General features: G+C 38.8%; 1 protein-coding gene across 5 annotated transcripts in view; it reads right to left on the bottom strand.

The window, feature by feature from the left end:
• The window catches only part of MYBPC1 (myosin binding protein C, slow type), a 133,315-nt gene that overhangs the window by 52,997 nt on the left and 53,756 nt on the right, over window positions 1–26,562 (bottom strand). For all 5 annotated transcript variants that reach the window (XM_006888534.1, XM_006888533.1, XM_006888535.1 and 2 more), the window contains 10 exons: window positions 22,914–23,062; window positions 21,848–21,965; window positions 19,820–19,871; window positions 17,538–17,594; window positions 10,079–10,245; window positions 8,876–9,008; window positions 6,537–6,661; window positions 5,811–5,916; window positions 2,749–2,915; window positions 997–1,159 (listed from right to left, as the gene is read on the bottom strand). In XM_006888534.1, coding sequence (XP_006888596.1) covers window positions 997–1,159; window positions 2,749–2,915; window positions 5,811–5,916; window positions 6,537–6,661; window positions 8,876–9,008; window positions 10,079–10,245; window positions 17,538–17,594; window positions 19,820–19,871; window positions 21,848–21,965; window positions 22,914–23,062 — 1,237 coding nt within the window. The remainder of the gene's footprint in view (window positions 1–996; window positions 1,160–2,748; window positions 2,916–5,810; window positions 5,917–6,536; window positions 6,662–8,875; window positions 9,009–10,078; window positions 10,246–17,537; window positions 17,595–19,819; window positions 19,872–21,847; window positions 21,966–22,913; window positions 23,063–26,562) is intronic.

Raw genomic sequence — 26,562 nt, 5'->3', positions numbered from 1 at the left:
GGTTTAGAAGGGGTCGTGGTACTAGAGATATTGTAGCTGATGTTAGATGGATCTTGGCTGAAAGCAGGGAATACCAGAGGAATGTCTATCTTTGTTTCATTGACTATGCAAAGGCATTTGACTGCATGGATCATAACAAACTGTGGCTGACTCTGAGAAGAATGGGAATCCCAGAACACTTGATCGTTCTAATGTGAAACTTATTAAGGATAGTTATTTTTTTAAAAAAAATTTATGATATTTTTAAATTCATTGTTGCACATTTTCTTCCCCCATTTTCCCCTCCCCCAGCTCACCCCACTATGCATCCCTTGTTCTAGATTATTGTCAGATATAATGCCTAATCGTATATTCCTTTTGGAAAGTTCTTCCCCTCCTCTGTTCTACTTCAGGGTTCACCATCTATCTACTCTTTTCCCATTCTCTCCCCAACTCCACATGCCCCCAACCCTCCTCTGTCCTAATTTTTCAACAGTGGTGGTAGGCAGTTTTTGTCCTTTTGTGACTGAGAAATTTCACTCAGCATTATGTCCTCCAGGCTCCCCCATGTTGTGTAATGTTTTACAAGTTCATTGTGTTTCAGTGCTGTGTAATATTTCACTGCATGAATGCACCACAGTTTTTCTATCCATGTGTTTGTTGATGGGCACTTGGATTGCTTCCATCTCTTTGGTATTGTGAATAGCGCAGAAATAAACATGGGTGTGCGTAAGGACAGCTATTCTGGCGAATTCCTCAACTAGAATTCAGTATCAATCTTCCAACTTCATGTTTACATGGAAGGAATCAGTCAGTGGGTTTTAAATACGCAAAACACTGCAGTATGATGTACAATAGTGAAATTCCCAACTTCCTGCAACCTGGAAGCAGAGATCTAGAAATAGTTCCTCTCTCTCTACTCAATCTTCAAACATCCTCAACCAATTATGTCATTAAGAACGAGGAGAAAGAAGCGATGGACGCCAGCTCTCACTGTGGGCTGCTTAGCTTACTTGCCTTCCTTTGTGAACCACCTTTAGACGGTCACTCTCCTGAACAGGCAGGCCATTTTTAGTCCATTTTCCTGGTATGTTCTCAGAGATTTCACATTTCAAGCAGATTTCTTTCCCAAGTTTTACAGTCTGATCAGTCAGAGGTGTCAATATCTTCAGGGGCCTCACTACAGAGACAAAGGATTGATATTATTGTATTGTTGTTAACTTGCTTATTGATTTTGTTGTATTGTTGTTAGGTTGATTCTAGCTCATGGTAACGCCAATGTGCAGAGCAGAGCTGCCCTGCAGTAGAGCTTCTCAGAGCAGTGCCCAATTAGAAGCAGCTCGCCAAGGCTTGCCTCCATCATGCCTCTGAGTGGGTTTGAACCACCAACCTTTCAGTGAGGAGTCCAGTACTGAACTGTTTGTGCCACCTAGGGACTCGATGGCACACAACAACAACAACAACAGGGGCTCCTACGGAAAGAAACAGATCATGAAATATGCTCAAATGACAAGATGGTGTCATTTCGCAACGGTACAGGGAGCTTTGCCAGAATACTTTCTTTCATTATTGTTTTATTTTACAGGAATTTACTAAGGGCTTATGCTGACTGAGGCTGGTCTCTGGGTGGGAGCAGGACTGACTAGAGTCTCCGCACCCCTCAGAGTGAGACAGAGTTAGGACACTACATTTTGAAAATGAGACTTTGTCCCTACACAATTGATAAGCAAAGAGAACAAGGGGAGTAAAATATGCATTTTGTGTTTGCTTTATGCACAATTTGATGTATGAGAAAAACTAAGGGAATGCCGGAAAGTACACCTAGCCGAAATGAGGCCATTAGGGATGCACAAAATGCACACGACACACTTTCAACATTTACCAGCTTCAGCTGCAAACTCAAAGCTAGGTGGTTCGAATCCACCAGTGACGGAGAAAGATGACCAGTCTCTTCCTGGGCCATTTACAGCCTCAGAAATGCAATGGAGGGTCAGTTATGAGTTGATGCTGACTCCATGGCAATGAATTTGAGTTTTTAATCCCTTCACAGCTCTGATCTACAGGCAGTTTCCTAGGGAAGTGTCCCCAGGTTGACCTGTAACACCTTTTGATCTTTTTAAAAAGAAAAGGAGAGAGGAGACCTCAGTTTCAGCAAGAAAGAAGTGCCGGGAGGTGAGTTTACCCTGAGCAGGCCCCTGTCCCGGGAAGGACCCTGACACCAAGGGAGGCCCTGATGTGGAGTTTGTGAGGAATTCCAGCTTACACACGCTGGAGGAAACAAGGACCTTCTGCACACACAGAAAGCGTGCTTCCCCTGGAGCAGGCAATGGGAATTTGGCCTTCTAGCCTCCTCAAGTGTAAGAGGATTAATTTGTTTGTCAAAGGCATCTGCTTGTGGTATCTCTGTTACAGCTGTGTGAGATGTCTAAGACAGGCATGATGGTGGCACACATAGTTAAGTGCTTGGCTGTTAACCAGAAAAGCCAGATGTTTGAATCTCGACTGGCTACCCTGAGGAAGGGGATATGCAGTCCTCTTGTACAAAGATTTCAGCCTTGGAAGCCCCGCGGGGCAGGTCTACTCTGTCCTGTGGGACCGCTCTGAGTAGAAAGCCACATAATGGCCATGTGTACTATACAACCTGTAAGTTTCATTCTCAGTGAGCCTAATCAATACATGGAAACTTGCCTAGAACACATGTGTAGAGTCACCTAGAGTTAGCGAACCCTCAGAGCCCAAGGTGGGAGTACCTGAGGAAGTTTCACTTACAGTCCACACTCAGTTTAGCAGATGACTGCCCTCCTGTGGTCATCACCGAGTACTCGCCAGTGTCCGCCTTCGTTGCGCCTTCGATGATCAAAGTGTGCTTTTTGCCCTCAACTTTAACTCGATATCTTGATTTGGGGCCAAGGTAGATTTCCTCACCGTTCTTAAACCTGGATTAAAATGGACTGTAATAAATGTTTCGTAAAAGATCCTGCAGACACATGGAACAGGCAGATGGAACGGAAGCAGAGAGATTAACTGTTTCTGAGGGCTGGAGAAACAGGGGTTAGTTATTGTTTCCTTGATAATGGAATTTCAGTTTGGGATGACGAAATAATGTTTGGAAACAGATGGTGGTGATGTTTGCACAACATGATGACTGTAACTGCCATTGCCAAACTGCACATGTCAAATGGGTAAAGTGGAAATGGTTTCTCCTCCATATACTTGATTATAAAAATAATTTTAAATAATAATAATTGTTATTATTATTTAAGAATTAATAATAATAATAATTTTTAAAATGGAGACAGGCTTTTACTGGTCTTGTTTACTGTATCGTTTCCTCTCAAAGAGTAGGTAGCAGTCTAGATACTAAAGAATTATTTGCTGAATTAAATAATAAAGAAATCCATTCATGTCTCTAACTGGGTTACTATTTAATGAGTATTTTCTGCACTATTATCAGTGTCTTCGAATTATGATGCTGGAGAAGAGTCTTGAACATACCATGGGCTACCAAAAAACCAAATAGGTCTGTCTTGGAGAGAGTGAAACCCAGTTTCCCCTTGGAGGCTAGGATTTTGAAGCTCTGTCTCAAACACTTTGGGCAGATGGCCAGTAGATATCAGCCCTTGGAGAAGGACATCATGCTCAGAAGTGTGGGCGGACAGCACAAAAGAGGGAAAAAAACCCAGATGAGATGGATTGATACAGTGAATGGTGCAATGGGGGGTTGGTGTGTCAAAATTAGTGAGACTGGCTCAGGACAGGGCAGGGTTCAGAGCTGCTGTACATAGGATCGCTATGGGTCACCGGCACACATAAATAACAACAACATTATGAAAAAGAGGATACTCCTGGGAAAACAGAGAGAATACTCTCATCTCTCTGGCACCTTCTGTCCCCCGGACGTATTTCTACCCAGTGAAACCTTTGAGAACAGGAACTTCACAGACTGCCTTGCTTTTTCCAATTTTGCATGTTGTTTTGGTTAGCTGTCACTGAGTTGAGTATGACTGATAGCGACCCTATGAACAGTGGATCTGAATCCTATCCTAACCTGCATCATCCTTTTCCTACCTGAACCCATTACTGCATACTTGCGCCCACTTCAGTGGCCACTATGTCAATCCATCTTGTCAAAGGTCTTTTTTTACTAACCCTCTACCATTCCAAGCATGCTGTACCACCATGAGGCATTGCACCGTTTCCATTTTTGACAGGCTGCAAAAGTATCCTTTGTTTTGGTGGAAAGTTTTTGAGTGCCCCTTTAAATTTCTGGCTTAAAACTATTCTGGCTTTTGCAGGTTTTTATTTTTAGCATTTTTATTTTATAAAGTAGTTGGGGGATTGTCAAGCTATAATACTGTTTGGAGGTACTGTAACGTTAAAGTGACTAGGAATTAAATGAAAAAGCAAACCAAAGAACAGCTCAAACCCATGTTTGTCTGTGCAAGAAGAAGTCTGGTATTGGAATAGTGAGAAGAAGCATAAAATAAAAATTGAAAGCATCCAAATGCTTTGGAGTTAAACTGATCTGTTAAAGCTTTGTTGTTGTTGTTGTTGATTGCCGTTAAGTTGAGCATGACTCATAGCAAACCTATGAACAAAAGACCTGAAGCCTTTCTAGAACTATTTTCATTTTTCCAACTTCATAGAGTTTTCAGAGGCGTGTTATTTAGGAAGCGGATGCTGTTCCTGCTTCCAAGTTAAAGCTTTAGTCATCAATTTATTATAAGTTCCTATTTTTCTACATCCTCATCAGTAGAACCACTCTTGGCACCAGCAGCCAAGAAATTAAAAGACATATTGTGATGGGAAAGTCTGCTGTTAGGGACCTCTCCAAAGTACTGAAGAGCAATTGTGTCACTCTGGAGACTAAGGTGCACCTGATACAGGCCATCGTCTTTGCAATCACTTGCTATGCGTCACAGAGCTGGACAATGACTAGAGAGGATAGTAGGAGAATTGATGCCTTTGAGCTGTGGTGTTGGAAAAGAGTATTGAATATACCATGGACTGCTAGGAAAATGAACAGCTTCATCCTGGAGAGGGTTAAATCAGGCTGCTCCTTGTAGGCAAGGATTCTGAAGCTTCGTCTGACATACTTTGGACATGTTGCAAGGAGGGACCAATCCTTGGAGAAGGATGTCACGCTTGGGAGGGGGGAGGGACAGTTCAGGAGAGGAAGACCCTCTATGAGGTGGATTGATTCAGTGACTGGGGTAATCAGGGAAGGTGTGTTGGAGACAGTGAGATTGGCACAGGACAGAGCAGGGTTTAGGACTATTGTACATAGGGTCACTATGAGTCACAGGCGACTCGACAGCACATAACACCACCACCACCAACATCTCCTTTCACCTTCATAGACAAGAGAAAAAGTTTTGGGAAAAGAGTAGCCAGAGTGCTCCTTGGAGATAAAACTGGGATATCTAGCAAGGCTATTCCTTGGAAGGGGACATCATGCTTAGAAAGATGGAGGGTCAGAAAAGGAGAGGAAGGCCTCCAATGAGATGGACTGACGTGGTGACTTCAGCAAGGTTCTAGTGTGTCAGAGATGAGGAGGACGGCACAGGATAGGGCAGGGCTCAGGTCAGCTGTTCCTAGGGTTGCTATGAGTCTCACTCAGCTGAATGGCACCTAACAACAATAAGAAGAAATAATCCTTTGTTATCATCTGTACTAACACAATGGGATTAACATTCTTTTTTTAAAATTTATTTTGGGATTAACATTCTTTCATATGCTTAAATGCCATCTGTATTTCCTGTTCTGTGTACTCACAAAATACCTTTTATTTTGTATATTAGAAATGGACAAACCTCAGGAGAGCTAGTTACCATTTGACATTGGCATCATCTTCAGACACTTCACATTCTAATTCTACTTTCTCTCCACAGTAAGTATTTATATCTTCCAGTTGTTTGGTCACCATAATTGGAGGCTCTAGTGAGAGAAGAAAGGAGGAAATCAGAATCATTATATTTCCAGAGCCTGGCTCATGAGCCCTGATTTATCTAGTGATGCAAAACCATCAAGAAGAAAATCTCATTGGTCATTCAGCTAATGGTTTCCATGGTGGTAAATAGTCGACATATTTGATTAAAGAGAGGCTATAATACCTAAATGCTTTGACTCACCTTTTAGGTGGATAACTGAGAGTTCAAAGTCCTTCCTAATCAGAGAACCCCATTATGAGGAAAATAAATGACATGTGACTTAATTAATACACGACCCCTAGCTCTTCCTAGCATCTCCATAAATTAGGGTCTCCAGTGTCCTGGGGCTAACCAATAATGCCCCTTTACGAATGAAAGCTGGTTTCCAGGGGGAAATTTATTTGTGATTAGCTGAGTGAGTGAAAGGAAAGTTATCCAATAGAAACGGTCAGATTCCAGGGCCAGGGTAGAAGATCTTCAAGGAAGAAGGAATCTAATACCCAAACCAAACTGTTTCTAGAGGAAAAATTACTCTGCTCTGGACTCAAAGAGCTCACGTGGTCACTTCCGTTTTGTAATTACCCCAGAAGGAAGAGCAATCCCCTTCATTTAGAGAGTTCATGTTACCTCTTACGAAGAGCTCAGTGGAGCATTTCTCATCGCCAGCGGTCACATAATATTCTGAATCATCTGTCAATGAACAGTTATTGATAAACATGATCCTTTGGCAACCTTTGTGCTCAAAGATGTACCTGTTTTAAAAGGGAGCAAAATAAAAAGTCAGTGAACTTGATTTTAACTTTTGCTTTCTTGCCAGCAAATTTGACTTATAAGTAATTCTACACTGCTTTAAAGTTAGAAATACAATTTTGATATAGAATTCATGTGGTGTATCTTACAAAATCTAATATAAAAGGAAAACAAATTTTCATCCCTATACTAATACAGATGCATAATTTTAGATATATAGTTAAATATATATTTTATATATTATTTAACTTTATTATTTTATTTTATAAGGGTTTTTATTTTAAATATAAGTTAATATTCATGTGTTTTTTTATTTAATATTTTAACCCATGGTTGGAAAAAATAAAGGGCTGAAGGTGTTGGGGAGATTTTTTAACTCTGCACATTAAAAAAATTTTAATTTTTTTCCTTTTTATTTTTATTATTATTAATTTTAATAAGAAGTTACAGAGATTCTGGATTTCTATTCATTCACTGTTGCACTTTTCTGCACATTTTTAAATAACTAATTCAACTACTTTATTGCAGGGAAGAGGGAGACAAAATCTTCCTTATTGATATATGTTCCACACATTACCTAACTCAAGAGATTATGTTGGATGAATAGATTACACTATTTAAGTAAGAACGTGATCAAAATCACCAAAATAGTTCTAGGGAAGGCAATACTCTCTTCTTACATGAGTTTAAGCATTGGTGCAATCATATAACAGTTATCATTTATTTGAAGAGGATGTGAGCATTTAGAAATAGAAAACTAGAAGCAAAAAGTTTCTAAAATGGAATTATCTGTGACATGGATTATGAATTCCCATTCTAGCGCATTATAATCAACTAGAGAAAGGGGGGGGGGAACCCACATACACACACAAAAAAACCACTTTGAGGGAATTATCATACTGAAATCTTCAAGAACAAAGCATTAAACAGTATTTTCAAGGTAAAGATAGCCAATTGAAGTTTCATTTATCAGCTCAGATGGTCTTCCGGAGGTGCTCATCAGGTTTAAATAATACCATCACAAAGTTGCCCTGGAGGCATGACCACATTAAGTAACTGGAAACCATGTGATTATATTCCAGAAGTGATGGATTTCCAGGATTAAAGTCTTTTATAAATGTGCATGTGGCTTCTGTTAATTAAAAAACAAAAAATATATTGGAGTTGAAAATCTCTCAGGCCAGGAAGGATCTCTGCAAAGTGGTTTCATAATAGACTAGAAATATCATCAGACTTTGGGGATTAGTCTGTTTCTCTCATTTGGGAGATGATCAAGAAATACTAAAACATGGGATTAGGTCCATATTTTAGCGGATGTCAACGTCAAGTAGTTCTATTCAGACGCACTGTTGACTCACAGTCAGTGGTACTGAAGAAAGGCCTAAATTAACTAGAGGAGTTGTTGCACCATTACTGAGCATAGATGCTATTCTGGAAAAACAAAAGCTATCTAATTACAAGGTGTGATATCTCTTCTCGAGCTTATATATGAAATAGGTGTATTTCAATAAATTTTAATTTTTTAAAAATTGAGAGAAGTTTGCCAAAGCTCTGAGCAAGGACACACATCTTAAAGTGACACAAAATCACAGTTAAGAATGACTTAAAACAGTTTGTATAGATTAAAGCATCTAGGATTGAGATTCTGTAACATTTTTGCTCATAGTAGTCCAGTTTTCCTAATAATTCTGCCACGTGTTGCCAAAAAAAGACTGAAAATTTAAATGTGTATGTAAAGTATGTGATACTAAATTGCAAATGAATGTGACTTGAAAATAAAACCATTTATCAACAATTGAAGATATTGGTACCTAATATCCTCTGAAGGAAAATTTGTCTCCAAATTTAAAGTTGGAGAGTCACTCGAATTTAGAAAAGAATTGTAACTACATGGAAGTTTAGATTTTTAGTACATACATTTAAGAATTGGGTACAGATTGTTCATTGGGCCCCGTACTGACACTTAAACAAGCAATAAAATGCCAACAATGATGGAATAAAACATTCAGAATTAACATATAAAGCGAAGTTTGCTATCCACAGCACTGTATTTTAATCTTTTCAAAATGAATGGAAATGTATTTTCATATTGTATTTCATCATGCAAATTTTTTGTCAAAAATTTTATCTTTCTTCCCAGAAAATGAAGTGAGATTACTGTTAGAATTACTTAGACTTCTTGCTGCTAGAAACACTGACTTGTCAAGCCTACTTACTTTGTACTGGGTCGAATTTCTTGACCATTTTTGTACCACTTCACCTCCAGCTTTGGATCTGCCAGTTCCACAACAAACCTTACTTTGCCTCCTTTATCAACTTGATATGCAGGATCAAGAATTTTTGCAAAGGCTTGCAGAGAGAAAAAACAAGGACTATGTTAATATGCATAAATAGGTAAGTAGCAGAACAATCCTGCCACAGAAATGATTTCAACTAAAGTAACCCACAGGACAGAGCAGAACTGCCCAGAGGATTTAAATCTTGGGGAAGCAGATAGTCTCCTGATTTTTCTGTGGCTGCTAGGTTCAAATTGCCAAGGCACTAGAGTCTCTTATATAGATATGAATATAGATATGTGTCCTGTCAAAAATTTAGAGTGTGTGTGTGTGTGTGTATACACAAAAGTAATAAGTTTTAGAGAAGAAAAAATAAGAACCTTCTAAATGACCATTTATATTTTACACTTCTATTTCCACCAGCTGCTTTTCAGGAGAAAAATGGGCAATCTCCTCCTATGCAATTTACGGCCTCTGAAAACCTGTTGGAGGGTAGCTGTGAGTCAGTCCCTACATATACAATAACAATAATTTATATATTGTTGTGGTTATTGTGTGCCTTTGAGTCAGAACTCATAGCTGACCCTCTGGTGGGTTTTCAGAGGCAGTAAATCACACAGGAAGAGATTTCCCATTTTTCTCCAATGGGGTGGCTGGTGGCCTTGAACTGCTTGGCTTTGGGATTGCAGTGCAGCTTCTTGCCCCAAGGCCACTGGAGCTCTCTCTCTCGCTTTCTCTCATCTATCTCAGCAATGACCTCCACTTAATGTCCACAAGAAGCAGCAGTACTGTCTTACAAAACACGTCCACAACATTGCTGAGGGAGAATGTGATAGTAAAACAAAGAGACATCGAACCTGCTGAGCCTAAATGAAAATCAATTAACTGAAGAAGGAGGGAGTCATCCACAGGACCTGGAGAAAGGAGCCACCAGAAAGTCCCAGAGGTAATTGGAAGGTTTGTTATTTCATTCAATGTGTGTGGTTTTGTAAACTGTTGTCTTAAACCTTCAATATATCAAAGGTAACTCTCACACTTCATCTAGCGCCATCGCCAAACCCGTGAGGACCTGGATGGAGTTCACGTCAGTTCTTTTAATCACCTGCTGCCACGGCCCTGGGCGGTCTCCACGGACTAGCTCACCTGCGCTCTTCTTCTCCACCCTGCGCATGCGCTTGAGTCTCTTGAGCATGCCCCGCAGGTCCGTGATGCCATACTGGAAGGCGATCTTCTCGTACTCGTTGGGGTTAGCGTTCTTCAGCAGTTCCCACACGTCTATCTCGGGCTCCTCCTCCTGCTGCTTCACCTCTCTAACCGGGAAGGAAGCATTGCCTGGGTTAGTAGCAGCTCTGACTCTTGACAGGAGGGACAAGCAAGCGTTAAAAGTTTTGCTTGAGACTGGAGTACTTACAGCTGGGAGTCAGTCTACTACCTCTGCTTGCAGTCTGGAACAGTTCCAAACGTAAGGGATCAAATGTGTGCCCTTATTCTAACGCTTTGTTTTTCCTGGTGAAAAACACATGGACACTACACTGGAATGGGAGAAGAGAGGGCCTCTCTGAAGGGGAGGGCTGAGTAGACTTTGTGTGTCAATCTGAAATAAGACACGCATTACAAAGTGAATGGGGCGGGGGTGGAGAAGGGAGGAAAATGTACCAGGGAATGAATGAAAGCCTATCCTGTATATAAACGCCACTAAAAACACAACTTTGGTGTGGTAATGGTGGTAAAGAGGAGAATATAAAGAAATATGCTGAAAATAGTCAATATTTGTTCCTAATTCTCAACCTGAAGTTTGATTGATTGGAAGGTGGGATTTTGAGAAATTTAAGTGTTAATCCAGAATATACATACTGGGTTTATTTGGAAAATTTTAGTAAGAACGAAAAGATTTAGATATTGGTCTGGGGGGAAATAATCTCTTTCTCCATTGAGACACACATCATAGCTATCTATGTATGGAGATAAATCTAGAATTTCAAACCTTTGGATTGTGCAAATGGCATATTCCTACTATATAATGCATATATACATTAACAATTCTTTTTATTCTTAGGAAAAAACTGAAATTATCATAAATGGACATTTTCATATTATTTTGTGGATACAGATATCCCTTTTAATAGAACTTTCTCCTAATATGGCAGAGGAAAAGGAGTATGAGGCCAAAATATCCCCCCATGTTCATATCACAGTACTATCTTGAATGGTTTTGGGAAGTAGGTTGAAGTAGATTTATAACTAAATCAGTGCTCAACTGTACAGCACATGTTTTAAAATTCCATGACTAAAGAGGGAAATAGTGTAGTTAGCAATGAGTAACAAGGATCACAATTATAACTACAAAATTTGATAATCAACTAAAGATAATATACAACTCTAGCCTTCATTTGTCTGCCCTTATTTTAAAACCACAAATGACACCAGGACTCAAGATTAAACACAATTTAGAGAAAGAGGCTTCATGTAAATATATAATTTAATTCAAATTTATTTTCTTCACTACCCAAATATTCTAGATTCACTTTAAACTTAGTTGACCATCATGTTAATTAGGAAGGGTTGGCATTGTCTACTTACTGTGAATAATGTGGGTTTAGAGGTGATTCTTCAAGAAAATTGGCCTGAGCATCTTAGACATTGAGAAATTGGATCCATACTACTACGTTAATAAGCAACAGATTGCATATATTATCCTCACTGACAAATTCACTACCCTTCTTTTAGTTTCTTCTTTATACTCATGCACTTTGCGAGGGAAGTACTGGATGGTAATCATGGAAGTATTAATTGGAGTTTTTGGTGGCTGTAGGCAAGAATGATTCATCAAGATCTAATTTACATTTTACATCATCATAGAGGGGTTTGTGGCTAACTGGGGGAAATGCAGAAGCAGTTCTCTGTGAAAATGGGAGGAAGGGAGAGGTCATGGGCCCATTAGTTTCCTTTGTGAGAAGGCCTGGAGGCTAACACCATTAAGAAAAAGTGCCCCTTGGAAACTCAAGACTCAAGGCTTCACCTTGCTTAAACTGTATCCAGCTTAATATGGAGAAATTAGAAAGAACAGAAGTTATCCTGAGGTTGGGATTTTGATAATGATTTCCCAGACCTTCTATATCCACTACCTTCCAGCAGTCTAATTTTCAAAGTCTCGTGTGTGTGTGTACATGTATGGGTGTGGATTATAATAGCAAGTCTTAGAATAGTTGTTGTTGTGTACAATCAAGTCAGAACTGACTCAGAAATGAATCTTCAGTGTGTTTTCAGAGGCAACTGAATTGCTCTGGAGGAGGCTGCCTATCCTCCTATGTAGCTGCTAGTGAATTTGAACTGTATGCCTTAAGTCTTGGCGAAGTATATGATTTGTTTCTGTTTGTATTTCCTTAATTAAAAAATAGCAGCAGCTTCTGAAAATACCAGCTCCTCTAATGTTTTCTTAATGCTGTATTTGTTTAAACATTCCAGCTAAAGTGTAGTCCTCAAGCTAGCGTATTATTTATAGTTGCTGTTGTTGTGTACTGCTGAATCAGAAATGATTCACCACTGACCCTTCACCAGGTTTTTAGAGACGACAAATCACATGGGAGGAGACTTCCCATCTTTCTCCCATGGAGCAGCTGGTGGATTTGAACTGACAGCCTTTGAGTTGGCAGCATGGCTCCTTACCACTAAGCTGCCAGAGCTTCCTTTATCTGTACCATAGTTATGTGCCATTGAGTTGGCTACAAGTCATAACAACCTTATTAACAATAGCTCTGAATCCTGCCTTATCTTGAGCCAATGTGACTGTCTCTGACACACCTTCCCCCATTGCCACAGTCACTGTGTCAATCTATCTCATCTAGGGTTTTCCTCTCCTGCACTGACCCTCCACCCTTCCAAGGATGAGGTCCTTCTCTAAGGACTGGTCCCTCCTGGCAATATGCCCATATGCACTTTCACCAAGGTGAATTACACATATACATATTTCTAGTTCCTTCTTAACAATAGTAGTTGAAATATTTAAAGATAACACATCACCTATAATTAAAATAGCTATTGAGGGTCAAATTAAACTATTCTTTTACTAATTCTACTCAATGAGACATATGAAGTCTCAGGAGGTAAATATTTCTATGAAGGAAGAAGCCAAAAATGACTATCATTTTCAGAATATTAAGTCAGTTTGGATGTCAAAGATATCAGTCTAGAGCCTGATCCATGCCATCGTCTTTTCAATTATGTGTTAGGCATCAGAAAGCTGGACAATGACTAGAGATGATAGAAGGAGAATTGATGCCTCTGAGCTATGGTGCTGGAGAAGAGTGTTGAATATACCATGGACTGCTAGGAGAACAAACAGGTTTGTCCTGGTGAGACCAGATTCTGCAGCTTCATCTGACATACTTTAGACATGCTGCAAGGAAGGACCAGTCCTTGGGAGGGTGAAGGGTCATTTCTGATTCAGCAGTACACAACAACAGCAACTATAAATAATACGCTAGCTTGAGGACTACACTTTAGCTGGAATGTTTAAACAAATACAGCATTAAGAAAACATTAGAGGAGCTGGTATTTTCATCATGCATAGGAGGGTGGAGGGACAGCGAGGAGAGAAGACCCTCAATGAGATGGCTTGACTCAGTGACTGGAGTAATGGGGATAGGTGTGTCAGAGACAGTAAGACTGGCTCAGGATAGAACAGGGTTCAGAGCTGTTGTACATAGGGTTGCTAATAGTTGCAAGCCACTAGATGGCATATAATAATAACAGTTTGGATAGTAGATTTATAAAGTCTATAATCTTCTCCATGTTTTCATCAAAGCACCAGATATGCTCTATCACATTTCTACTCTTATCGAATACGTACAACACTGTTAACTTCTTACATATTCCTTCCTTCTCTCATTTTTTAGTTGACCCCCAAATTGTAAGAGAAAAAAACCTCATTTTTACTGGAATGTGAGGTCCAATATCTCACCTGTAACCTTTTCAAATTCAAGCAATTGAGTTAGTTCCCACTCTTAGAAGCCCTCCACTGGGTTTCTAAGGCAGTGAGTTACAAAGGGAGAATGAATCCAGCTGTGGATTAGCTGGTGGATTTGAACTGCCAGAGATGCAGCCTTCTGACCAGAAGCACAACATCCTACAGACCTTTAACCAGAGGAATTCCTTAAGACCTCTGAATACGCTTTTCTCTGGTGGCTGCAAAAGGCCCTATCTACATAGTTGTGTTAAACTGCAGTGTGGAGAAAACTGTAGGTCCCTGTAAACCTCTCTAATTCCTTTCCAAGCATTGGGCTAGACCTATATGATGCCAAGAGTACTTATATCTACATCAAAATCTCTATAACTTCATTATGCCAGTACAAAGGTGAAAAGGTGTTATAGACATTTTATGAAGAATAAAACTTTTAAGTATTCATATAGGTCACAACCCATAACAAAGCACCATGCCTCTCAAATATGACTCTGACTATATGACTGTCTATTTGAAATAATTTGGCTTTGTTCAGAGCAGGAAGATCTCTTGTGGTCTAGAGATATTGGTCATAATGATATTTATTCTTTTAGCATTTTACCGCACACTCTCGGAGTAAAAATGGTAACCATGTGTCATTACCACAGTGAAAATCCATGCAATTTGCATATTAGTAATACAACATAATGATTCCTAAGATTGTACTAGTGGATTAGTATATTAAATATAGTCTTACATTAACAACACTAAATATTAATCAAAGTCCTAGTTAGGGGATATAAAGCAAATGAAAACTAGAGACGTGTTGGCTGCCCAGTTTTCCTGATGATATTTTTCTTTTAGTTGTTTTAACCATATTATTAGATTTCTTTTTTTTTAACCAACTCTGCAAAGTACTGGTAGAGCCAGTTTGAGGTTTTTTCTTTATATCACCAGGCATTACACTGTATACAAGGAGTGCATTTAGTATTTTTTTTCCTGAATGAATATATGACTGCAGAAAATAAAAAAAAAACATGTTCTTGTCTTTCTAAATGTTAGTTTGTATTATAAACAGGAGCACCAACTTTTGGGACCACTTCAGAGTGTTTTTCAAGGGGTCACAGGACGTGAGCTGGTTTAGAAACAGGAAATTTAGATTTGATCCTAACTCTGACTCTGTGTAATCTGATGTAAATCATTATATTCGATGTATAATGATCTGGACCTGAGTTTTCTCCTCTCTAATGTGAGTAGGTGCACCTGATCCAGGTCATAGTTTTTGCAATTACTTGCTATGCATCAGAAAGCTGGACAATGATTAGGGATGATAGGAGAACTGATGCCTTTGAGCTGTGGTGCTGGAATGTTGAACTGTGTCCCATGGACTGCTGGGAGAACAAACAGGTTTGTCCTAGAGAGGGTGAAACCAGGTTGATCCTTGGAGACATGGATTCTGAAGCTTCATCTGACATACTCTGGGCATGTTGTAAGGAGGGACTAGTCTTTGGAGAGGGACGTCATGCTTGAGAGGATAGAGAGACAGCACAGGAGAGGAAGACCCTTGATGAGATGAATTGGTTCAGTGACTGGGGTAATGGGAGTAGGTGTGTCAGAGACAATAAGATTGGCACAGGATAGAGCAGGGTTTAGGGCTATTGTACATAGGGTTGTTATGAGTCACAGGCAACTCAACAGCACGTAACAGCAACAATAACAATGTGAGTATATCAACTGGCTAATAACTCTCAGTAATTAATAATTTATAGCTATTACTATTTCTACTCTCAAATGCTTAGAGTGGCTTTCTTTGTTGTTGTTCAGAGGAACTTAAGTAAATCCGTACAGCTAAAATGCAAATGATGACAATAAACAAACCCATTTACAACCCAGGGTTGTAAATATCATTTGTCCAGAAGTGGTTTTGTACTTATATTTTTTTTAAACATCCAGAAAATACTATAATAAAAATGTGTCCCAAACTTTGAATGAAAACTACTATCACTATTATTGTCTGCCATCAAATGGGTTCCAACCCATTAAAATCCTAGAGGGTAGAGTAGAACTGACCCCAGAGGATTTCCAAGGTTTTAAATCTTTCTAGACCATCCATGTTGCTCCCATGGAGTGACTGATGGGTTCAAACCACTGACGTTTAGGTTAATAGCCAACCACTTTAACCACTGACCTATCACTATTGTTGTTGGGTGCTATTGAGTTGACTACAACTCATAGTGACCCTAAGAATGGAAGATCTGAACTTTGCCCTATCCTGTGCCATCCTCATGATATTGATATTATATCTTATTAATTTAGAATTACAGTTTTACTTTGTTTACACATTTACTAAGGAAAATAGTGTCCCAGCAAAAAGAAATTTATCACACTCTAATAATTTTCTAGATATGTATAACTTTAGAGAGTTCTCATGGCCTACTGGTTAAGGAGGGCACTGCCAAACCAAAGGCAAGTGGTTGGAATGAATGAGCTGTTTCAAGGGAGAAAGATGAAAAATCTCCCCCATATGACTTATAACCTCTAAAAAGTTGCTTCTGACTTGATGGCAATGAGTTTGAGGCTGTGAGGTTTTTTAAACTTTATATATGATGCACATATAGTACATTACATAATTATATATGGGCAAAATTCTAAAAATTGTTATGTATTATGTATGTATATATATATGTTGTTGATTGCTTTCCAGTCATAAATAAATAAATAAATATTATTATATGTAAATAAAAAATATGTATAATGAAATGTCTTTAAATGTTATTGTTATTGTTGTGTTGTTGATTGCTGTCGAGTCAAGCACAACTCATAGCAATCCCATAAACAAAAGACCTGAGCCTTTCTATAACTATTGTCATTTCTCAAAGTTCATAGAGTTTTTAGAGGCTTAAGAAGTGAAAAAAAAAGAAAAAAAAAGTGGTGCTTCCAATTACTGCATGAGAATATTAGAGGAACAAGATAATACCAGTTACTTCCAGTTTGCCACCATATTTAAAGTGTATGGCTTTTAGACACTTTAACATCACTGAAATAAGGATGTATCTTATTTAGTGTGCCATAATATACTATTTGGAGCAAGTTTCTGTTGCTTTGTGGTTTATAAAATTCTGATATATTTTTAAATCTTAGGATTGGTGGAATACAGTGAAAGAATACTGTATTAGAATGGTTCTACCATTCTAATAGTATATGTGTATGTATGAAATTATATGTAAGTGTGTGTATAACCTGTAGATCTTTTACTGAAGCTGTAATATTAATTTTTCAGTTAAAGATATACACCAAAAACAAGAGAAAGGAGCCTTTATTTATTCAATCCTAAGAAGAAATAATGTGTAAAATCTTAGAGATTTCTAAGTGTATGGATTGTCTCAGTTTTCAAATCTCTCTATCCCCAACTAAGGAAACTTGTGAAGACTCATCAAACACTTCAAAAGAAAGTTTAAAAACATCGGCTGAAATCTTTAACATAGGTTAGTATGCAGATGTTTCTCTGTATTGTTCTTAGTCGACTGTTACATTCTATAAGCAAAATACATTTTAAGAAAGGAAAAGTTCCTTGAAAGACATCCACTGTAAACTTGGCTTCTCTGAATGGGTATATTAGAGGTTTCCCAGTCACAGCGCCTCAGTTCATCACGTGGTTCTCACCTACGTTTCAGGAGACCACTAAAGTCAAGTTCTCCTGCATCCTCTTGACCTTCACCACTGTCATTAACAAAAGAAAAGCAAATCCACGTTTAATGTGGAGACACATACACAACCATTTCCCCCAAACAGTACATACACCACATATGCAATGTACTAGCACGCAAGTCATGGAGCTAAAATCAACACAAACAATTTCTTTTCACACAAGTGACATTTGAAAATTTGGGAAGATGTACTTGTGGAAAAGTTAAACAAGAAGAGCTTGTGTTACTCCATGATTTCAGAAGAACGATTCTTTTTTCCCCCCCTCATAGATTGCATATATAAAACAGCTGGGATTTGTGTTAAACCCAAGTAACACAAATGCACTTAAGCCAAGCAACACAAAGTACTTTGTTTTTGCAAGTTGGGGGCTCTGGAAATATCCCTGTGTAAAAAGCAAAGGACTTTTGCTGATCTCTGTTATCCAGGTGAGACAGAGATTGGCTTGGTTCTGCCTTTATCATACAAAGTGTACCAATGTCAAATATATAAGTACAAAGCCTTATATTCCAAAGGTAACTTCTTTGTGGCTATGAATAGATAAATCAGAAAATGGATATCAACATAACATAAAAATGGAGCTAGCGCAGAGCTTTTTAAAAGATGCATTCCTTTCTGTTTTAAAGGGAAAAACCTCAAAATCTTTTCATTCCCTTATTGATACTTTGGAGTCTTTTCCAACTTATTTTTCAAGAAATTTGCTTTGCATTATTGATGAACCTTTACTAGTAGTTCTTTTAAAATGCTTTCCTATAGAGAAATGCATCTTAAATTAGGCATGCAGCCACCTTCGTGATTTCATAGACTTTAAACAGAAGCTACGGAGCTGACAGTTAAATGACACTGAGTATTTACTTACATGTTCAATTTTTTTTTTAATGAAGATTTTGTTTTCTGCTCTTTACAAGTGTAAGTACTGTTTCTAAGAAAAGAGTCTGTGGGTTTAAAAACAGTGTGTATAACATGTAAGTTATAAGGCTTCAACTCAAAGCAAGTTTCCAGGAGTTCTTTAAGAGCAGATTTTTGGAGAAGGGCCATCCTCATGAAACCCCGATTTCCCTCTCTGAAAGTATACTTGTTCATGGTGTGAGCAGAACTTTAACCTCAGACATTTGCTTTCTCTTGGGTCAAGGGAAAGTGGAAGGAAAGCAACAGGATTTGAAAGGTTTTTAAATAAAAAAAGAACTTAAAATCACTTGAAAGACAGCTAATATTGGGTGGCTTTTAAAAAGAGTTGACATTTTTTACTTATTCTCAATTTTTAGAGAGAATTGTGCCTTGTATGAATAGACTAAGTTATTTTTGCAAGATTATTTCCCTTACTAAGCAAAACCCAATATAGGTGCAGTCTTCAAAAGAATATGTCACTTTCATGAAGCAATCGATACTTTGGAAGAATTAAACACAGAAAGTAAAATAAGGGAGCAGTTACATTTATTATAAACCAGAAAATAAAAATTTCTATTTTCCTTCTTTAACCCTGTTTGTTCAGCCTTAACAGCTGTAAAATAAATCAAGTAGACATCTTGACCTTCAACAATATTTATTATTCTAGCCAACTCATTGGTCTTTGATTTGGGATAATTTCACTTTCAAATGTTGCTAATTTACGTAAGTGGTCAATTCATTTTAATAGGTCTAGAAATGATTTCCTGATGAAAAGCAATAGAAATTATTGTTTCTGACTTTACAACTGATGCCATCTAAAATGAGTTATCTTTAACTACCTCTTCTGACCACTAGGTGGAAAACAGTGCACTCAAGGAAGAAGTTTCATTTGCTTAAACCCAAAGTACAAACTTTAAAAAAAATTTTATTTTATTATTATTGTGTGTGTCTGTACTGTCAAATCAGATCTGACTGGTACAGGAGGAGACTGCCCCTCCTTCTCCAGCAGAGCATCTGGTGGATTTGAACTGCATTATCTCTGGGATTGCATTGCAGCTTCTTGCCACTAGGCCACCAGAGCTCCCCTGCAAAGTACAACTTTTAAGGCTCTATGAAACCTTAAAAAATGGGAGCTTCACTGTAGCAAGAATAATCTTTTTAAAATGACATTATTGTCTTGATTTGGCATTACATATATGATCATTCCAGACTAACAATTTTGGAAAGTTTGTTCAACTCTATTGAAAAGGATTGTTATTTGCAATTTGGGGTGTGGAGGAAGGAAAAGTATGTTTTGAAAATCCTCCACTACCCTGTTATTTAAGTTACCTAGCTTCCCCCTTTGGAGTTACCTTCTCTTGAAAGCAGATCTGATGTCAATGTTTGGAGTTGTCCCAGTGGATTCTTTGAAAGGAAAGAAAACAATTTAAAGTCAATACATACTAAGAAGGCAGCTATGTGTTCACACCTCTAGATGGAAGAAATGCCAGCTAAAGAGGGTATGTGGCTTTCCTCCTTGATGGGTTAGCAGTGCAACTCCATCATAACGTGTTGTTGTTAGATGCTGTTGAGTACAACTCATAGCAACCCTATGAACAACAGACCTGAACCCTGTCCTGTCCTGTGCCATCCTCGTCATCTCTGACACACTTGAGCCCACTGCTGCAGTCACTGTGTACAATCTATCTTGTTGGGTGTCTTCCTCTTTTTTTCCGACCTTCCATATTTCCAACAAGCTTGGTCTCTCTCTCTCTCTCTCTCTCTCTCACACACACACACACACACACCCCAGTGAAGACCTTAGGGGTCACCTTGTCCAGATACTGTCCAAATTACTTCCTCATTAAATCTGACTATCTTAAAAAGTATTCCGCTTTCTTATGCTTCTTATTGGAGATCTTAATTTACCTAAACATAATTTTGACAGACACTCAGAAATCTGTATTCTTAAAGGTCCTCCAAGTGATTTTCAAAGATACTCAGATAGAATGAAGAAAGCTGCTTAAGGTTGGATTCTCACTGCAGAAATTCTGACAGCTTCTCCATCCACTGGCATCCAGCCTCTGCTTGTCTCTTGTAGTGGACATCTTGAACCCAGTAGATATCTTGACCCCTCCCAGATGGTCTCTGTAGCCTTAATGAAAGAGCTCATCCTGATGCCTAAACATTTGCCTTCTCATAATGTCTACTCTCGATTCCTAATCTGATTATTAAAGTCAAAGCACTTCTAGAGTAAAGGGGAAAGGGCCCTTTCTTCTTCTACGTGACAACTTTTCTCCAATTTGTAAGGAACCATGTGTGCCTGATCATGTTCAAGTTGGAACAGACAGAGGTTCCTGGACTCTTCATCCTACTGGTTTACCTGTTCTAGAAGTGACCCAGGTGGAAGCACAGTACCCAGGACCCAAACTATTTCTCCCAATGTAAAACAAGGAGCAGAATTACTTGCTCTATCTTGATCTTATGTCACTTCCAATAGCCTATTTTAAGACTACACGAGCTTTGGGGTTTATAGCTATAGCACACATTGAGTCTGTTGAATTTATGCTTTTTAACTACTACCACATCAACTTTCTCTTCTGAATTCTCCTAAAAGTTATTGTTTTCCTTTCAACTTAAATGCATGTTATTATACAGTGGGCATTTTGCAAGAAGGGACCAGTTCTTGGAGAGGGACATCATGCTTGAGAGGGTGGAAGGACAGCACAAGAGAGGAAGACCCTCAATCAGATTGACTCAGTGACTGGGGTAATAGGGGTAGGTGTGTCAGAGACGATGAGGTTGGCTCAGGATAGAGCAGGGTTCAGAGCTGCTGTACACAGGGTTGCTATGAGTCACAAGTGTCTCAATCTCAACAGTAAGTAACAAAATAGTTATTCCTATTTTTTGAGAAATATACTCTCACACATTAAGCCTTACAAGGTAAATTCTCCCAGCTGAGTATCCTGACATCTTCATTTTATATTACCTTATCCTCAAATCTGAGTAGGATTTTGTGGACCAAATGAAACAGATCCATTTAATGACAACAAGCACAACAAAAATGATATTATTCCTTTAGCTAGGAGATCAAAGGAATAGAAATAACATTGAAAAGAGAGACTTATCAATAAAATTCCCTAAGCTTCAGTTTTAAATAATTTCTTAACAATTTTATTCAGCTGGTTTGCTGAGACAATAGAAACACAAATATTTTTGCTTTATGGCTTTGTTATAATATCAGAAACCAGTATTTTTAAGCCTTTCAACTACACACACATAAATATACGCACACACAAAATGTCCCCAACATAAGGTTTAGATTACTTTCCCCCTCCATCTGCTCATAGCCGTTAAGAAGTCACATTAAAAAGAGGCACAAAAAAGGTATTTTTATTTACCCTTTACTTCGAGATCAAATGAACAGCTGTCAAATTTATCCTTGTAGGTGACTTCACACCTGTAGTTTCCTGCATAGTTCTCTTTGGCCTTAATGATCTGCATCTCAAATGTATACACCTGCAGTGAGACAAACACATGCATCTGTCACTCCTGCCTTGTGCACAGAAAGAGGTGGTGCCATTTAAATTCTTTAATACTGACTTTAAAAATGGGTCTGATTAGCTCTTCTTTAACTATTCGATAGACTTTATCAAGGAGAAGCAAGACAATCATAGTCTAAGAGCTCCATAAGGAAAAGCTAAAGAGAAATGTGTACACAGATTGAAACAGATGTTGGAGAATTAACATGAAGGGGGGAGGGAAGAGTTAAAAAGGCAATATACATTTTGAGGTTGATTTTTATGTGCTGTCGGGTTGGAACTGACTCATAGCTGACTCTCCAGAGGGTTTTCAGAGGCTGCAAATCACATGGGAGGAGACTGTCTATCTTCATCCCGTGGGGCAGTTGGAGAATTCAAACTGTGTGTCTTGGGTTGACAGCACAGCTTCTTATCACTTGGCCACCATTGCTCCCCGAGGTTGATTGTTGTTGTTAAGTACTATTGAGTCAAAACCAATTCACAGCTGACCCTCCAGCCATTTTTTTTTTCCAGTGCAACTCCTTATCACTAGGTTACCAGAGCTCCCTTGAGGTTGATCAGATATTGTAGTTAATAAAACATGCTGGAGGGTCAACTCTGGGTAGTTTCTACTTGAAGGCAGGCAACGATCATCAATGGCAGTTAATGTTCTAAAATAAAATGTCTGTAAGTCATTGTATGAAAAAGCAGTATTACTTATATAGTCTCACTCAATTTAAAAATATATATAAAAGAAATGTATTTATCTGAGGATAACAGTACAACCTTCTAAGGATAGAGCATGAACAGATTGTCGAGGCTTGGAGTGGTAACACCAGAGACTGTTCTGAGACTGAAAGCGACCAGCGTTAAACTTGAAAATGACCTTTTACACACAGAAAGAATGAGCCAGACGAGCCCCTGTGTTGGGTGCTCAGGGCCTTACCCGGGTTTGCCTTTCAAATGTTTCCTTCAGCTGGAGGTGCTTCCCAGCTTTGCTGGCCAGATCCATCCATTTCCCTTTGAACCATTTGACAGTGGGCTTGCGGAGAAGATCTTCAGCCTTGACTTTGGCTACAAAGGTAATATTTGCACCTAGAGAAAGCACAAGTGGTTCAGAATGGCTCCAAGCTTGTCGTTTACCTAGAAAGAAATGATGGACTGGTGTTTTGGCGCCCCCTGGAGTTGTGCATTGAGGTGAGGCCAATTGTTTTATGATACTGTTTAAAAAGTCTTTTTGTCTGGAGCTACGTTGTTCTTTTATGTATTGAGAGAACTGTTTCTTATAAGCATCTTCATCTTCTTCCAATAGGTAAAACGCATATAATCCGCAACATTGATGTATAAGAAAGCACACGCTGCCATACGAGAGAATGCAGTCTATGAGAAGAAGCCTAAGAAAGATGTTAAAAAGAAGAGGTGGAATCGCCCCAAAATGTCTCTTGCCCAGAAGAAAGATCGGGTAGCTCAGAAGAAAGCAAGCTTCCTCAGAGCTCAGGAGCGGGCTGCTGATAGCTAAACCAATTTTCTGTGAAGATTTTTCAGATAAACACAATACATTTATTGTTCAAGCAAAAAAAAAAAGTCTTTTTGGAAAATTAGTTTCTAGCTCTATTGCAAATCAGCATTTCAGCATCACACAGAAACAAAGGAGAGCAAACGTCTCCACTGCATGCCGTGTGCACCTACATCCCTGACCTGAAAGGAGAGATTCTGAATGATATTCAGCTGTTTGTGCTTGTTGGTTTACTGTTAGGAAGTGTGAAGGTCTGATCACAGTACAGGTAGTCCTAGCTTATGGTGGGGTTCTGTTATGACAGTTGTGTCAGCAAAATGGTTCGGACATAAATTTTTTTTTATTATTGCCTTTTATTACCAGTATGTTTAAGACCCTAGTAGTATTTTGAACTATAAATCATAAAGTTGAACATTTGTGAGGGAACATCCTAGCATGACCAGTGACCTCACCAGCATTGTGTTATTGATTGTATTACTGATGATAAGGTGGCGATGAAAAAAAGGAAAACGGGAAGCATTAGATGTGGTTCATTGTACCTTGACTGTGTCGTAAGTCAGGGACTGCCTGTATATTACTGTAAGGTTTAGTTATAATCCCTGGACCTTGATCACTTGGGATCTTTGTGCCTGTCCTTGCTGGAGGCCTCACAAGTTTGAGTCCTCCTTCCTTTTTTTTAAAAAAAGTATTGTATTAATTTTAATGAACATTTACAGAGATTTTGGATTTCCATTCATTCATTGTTGCACTTTTCTCCCTGCCACCCCTCCCCCCCAGTTAGCTCCTCTCTTTGAAAAGTAAAAGAAAAATTCTTTCATTGGTATACAATCCCCCCTCCCCACACCACCCCGAGTACACTCCACTATGCAACCTTAATTCTGGACTCTTGTGATAACCATAATACTCTATCATGTATCGCTTTTAAACTGTTCTTTCCCTCATCTGTTTCAATGCAGTATACAAAATTTGTTCAGTTTTTCTCACTCTTACCACAGCCCTGATGTCAGTCCCATTCTACAACAGTAGCACCATGCAGTATTTGTCCTTTTGTGACTGAGATACTTCACTCAGCATCATGTCCTCCAGGGTCACCCATTTTGAATGATATTGCATGAGTTCCTTGTTTTTCAATGCAGCATAATATTCCATTGTGTGAATATACCACAGCTTCTCTATCCATTCGTTTGTTGATGGGCACTTAGGTTGTTTCCAACTCCTTGCTATTGTGAACAAAGCCATGATAAACATGGGTGTGCATATATCTGCTTGGATGTCAGTTATGGTCTCTTTAGGGTATATTCCCAGTAGTGGAATTGCTGGGTTAAATGGTATCTCTATTTGCAACTTTTTGAGAAAGCACCACACCACTTTTCACAGTGGTCGCACCATTTTACACTTCCACCAACAGTGAATAAGGGTTCCAGTTTCTCCACAACCTCTCCAGCATTTGTTGCTTGCTGTTCTGTTAAATTTTGCTATTCTGACTGGGGTGAGATGATATCTCATAGTTGTTTTGATTTGCATCTCTCTTAGAGCTAGGGATTTTGAACATTTCTTCATGTGCTTGTTGTCTTTTTTGGTTGAAGTGTCTGTTCATATCCTGTGCCCATTTTTCAGTTGGATTATTTACCTTTATCTTGTTGTGTATTTTGCTCAAGTATTTTATAAAATCTGGATATAAGTCCCTTATCTGTCATTACCAAATACTTTTTCCCAGTCTGTGACTTCCTTGTTCACCCTGTTGGCGAAGTTTTTGGATGTGCATAGGGATTTGATTCTTAGAAGGTCCCATTCATCTATTTTATCTTCTTCTGGTTGTAGAGCATCCTCCTTCTATATAAACTCTTCCCCCTCCAGACCCCGCTCTAGCTTACCACCTTGTTTCCTTTGGAGCACTCAGCTTTTGTCCTTATTTGTTGATTTACTTTTTATTCTCTACTCTTCTTAGATGGTTAGGTCTGAGTGCTCACCCACTATGCACAGTGTTCAGCACCAAGCCCAAAATATAAGAGGGGTGTGACCACTTTTATTGTGATGAACATCTCAAAAGTTGAACCATCTCTCTTAACTAGCTGTCTCTGAAATACAACAGGATCTTTGTGGGTGCTGATTGTGTGTGTGATCTTATGGTGTGACGTGACAGAATACCCTAGCTCAGAGATTTCTGATATGCCAGGCACCGTTCAAAGTACTTCACAGGTTCACTTCTCATGATCTCCACTCTACATCTGAGGACACTGAGTCAGAGAGAGATTAAGTCTTTACCTGAAGAAAACAGCTAATAAGAAACAAAATCAGGATTTCAACCCAAAACACTTAGCTGCAGGACCCACTGCCTAGCTACAGGTGTTAACACTTCTTAAACTGATAGTAGTTGCTGTCCTTCTTGGGTTTAGAAAAACAGCAGGATTTAGTATATGTTTGCAATGGAAAAGTATTTAGCCATAAGAAAAGGAATAAAGTACTGAGAAATGCTACAGTGTGAATGAACCTCAAAAACACCCTAAGCCAGGCAGAAAAGACCACATATGATTCCATTTAGCTGAGATCGCCAGGTGAGGTTAATCTGTAGACAGAGAAAGCAGATGTGTGCTTACCAGATGCTCAAGGAACTGGGATATCATTAGTAAAACGGTTCCTTTTGGGGTGATAAAGTTTTGTGATTAGATAAAGGCAGTGCTTGCCGCAGGAGCAATAACTTTGTAAATTATAAATTGTAAATTATAAATTTGTAATAACTTTGAAAAACTTGGGAGGGACCGAAGAGCATTATGCTGAGTGAAACCAGTCCCACAAGGATAAATATTGTATAAAACCATTACTGTAGAATTTGAGTATAAGGATCCAGAAGGTGCGGGAGAGGCTGGAAGCAGAGGAATGAGGATGTACAGGGGGAAGAGGGGATTAATTATTGGGTTGTACAATATGATGGGGGGGGGTGGTAAGGGAAATTGGAATAATTTGTTCAAATTTGTATTAGAATTTTCTAAATAACCTAGTGGGGAAAAAAAGAGGACTGACATAGGGGTTGGGGGGAAACGGAGAAAGAGGGGATAAATAATGTATACTACATTGAAAC

The sequence above is a fragment of the Elephantulus edwardii genome, unplaced genomic scaffold (genome assembly GCF_000299155.1).
Source record: "Elephantulus edwardii isolate Elephantulus edwardi_28Jun2011 unplaced genomic scaffold, EleEdw1.0 scaffold00068, whole genome shotgun sequence".
NCBI classification, from domain to species: Eukaryota; Metazoa; Chordata; class Mammalia; order Macroscelidea; family Macroscelididae; genus Elephantulus; species Elephantulus edwardii.
This window is presented reverse-complemented; position numbering and strand designations above follow the sequence as displayed.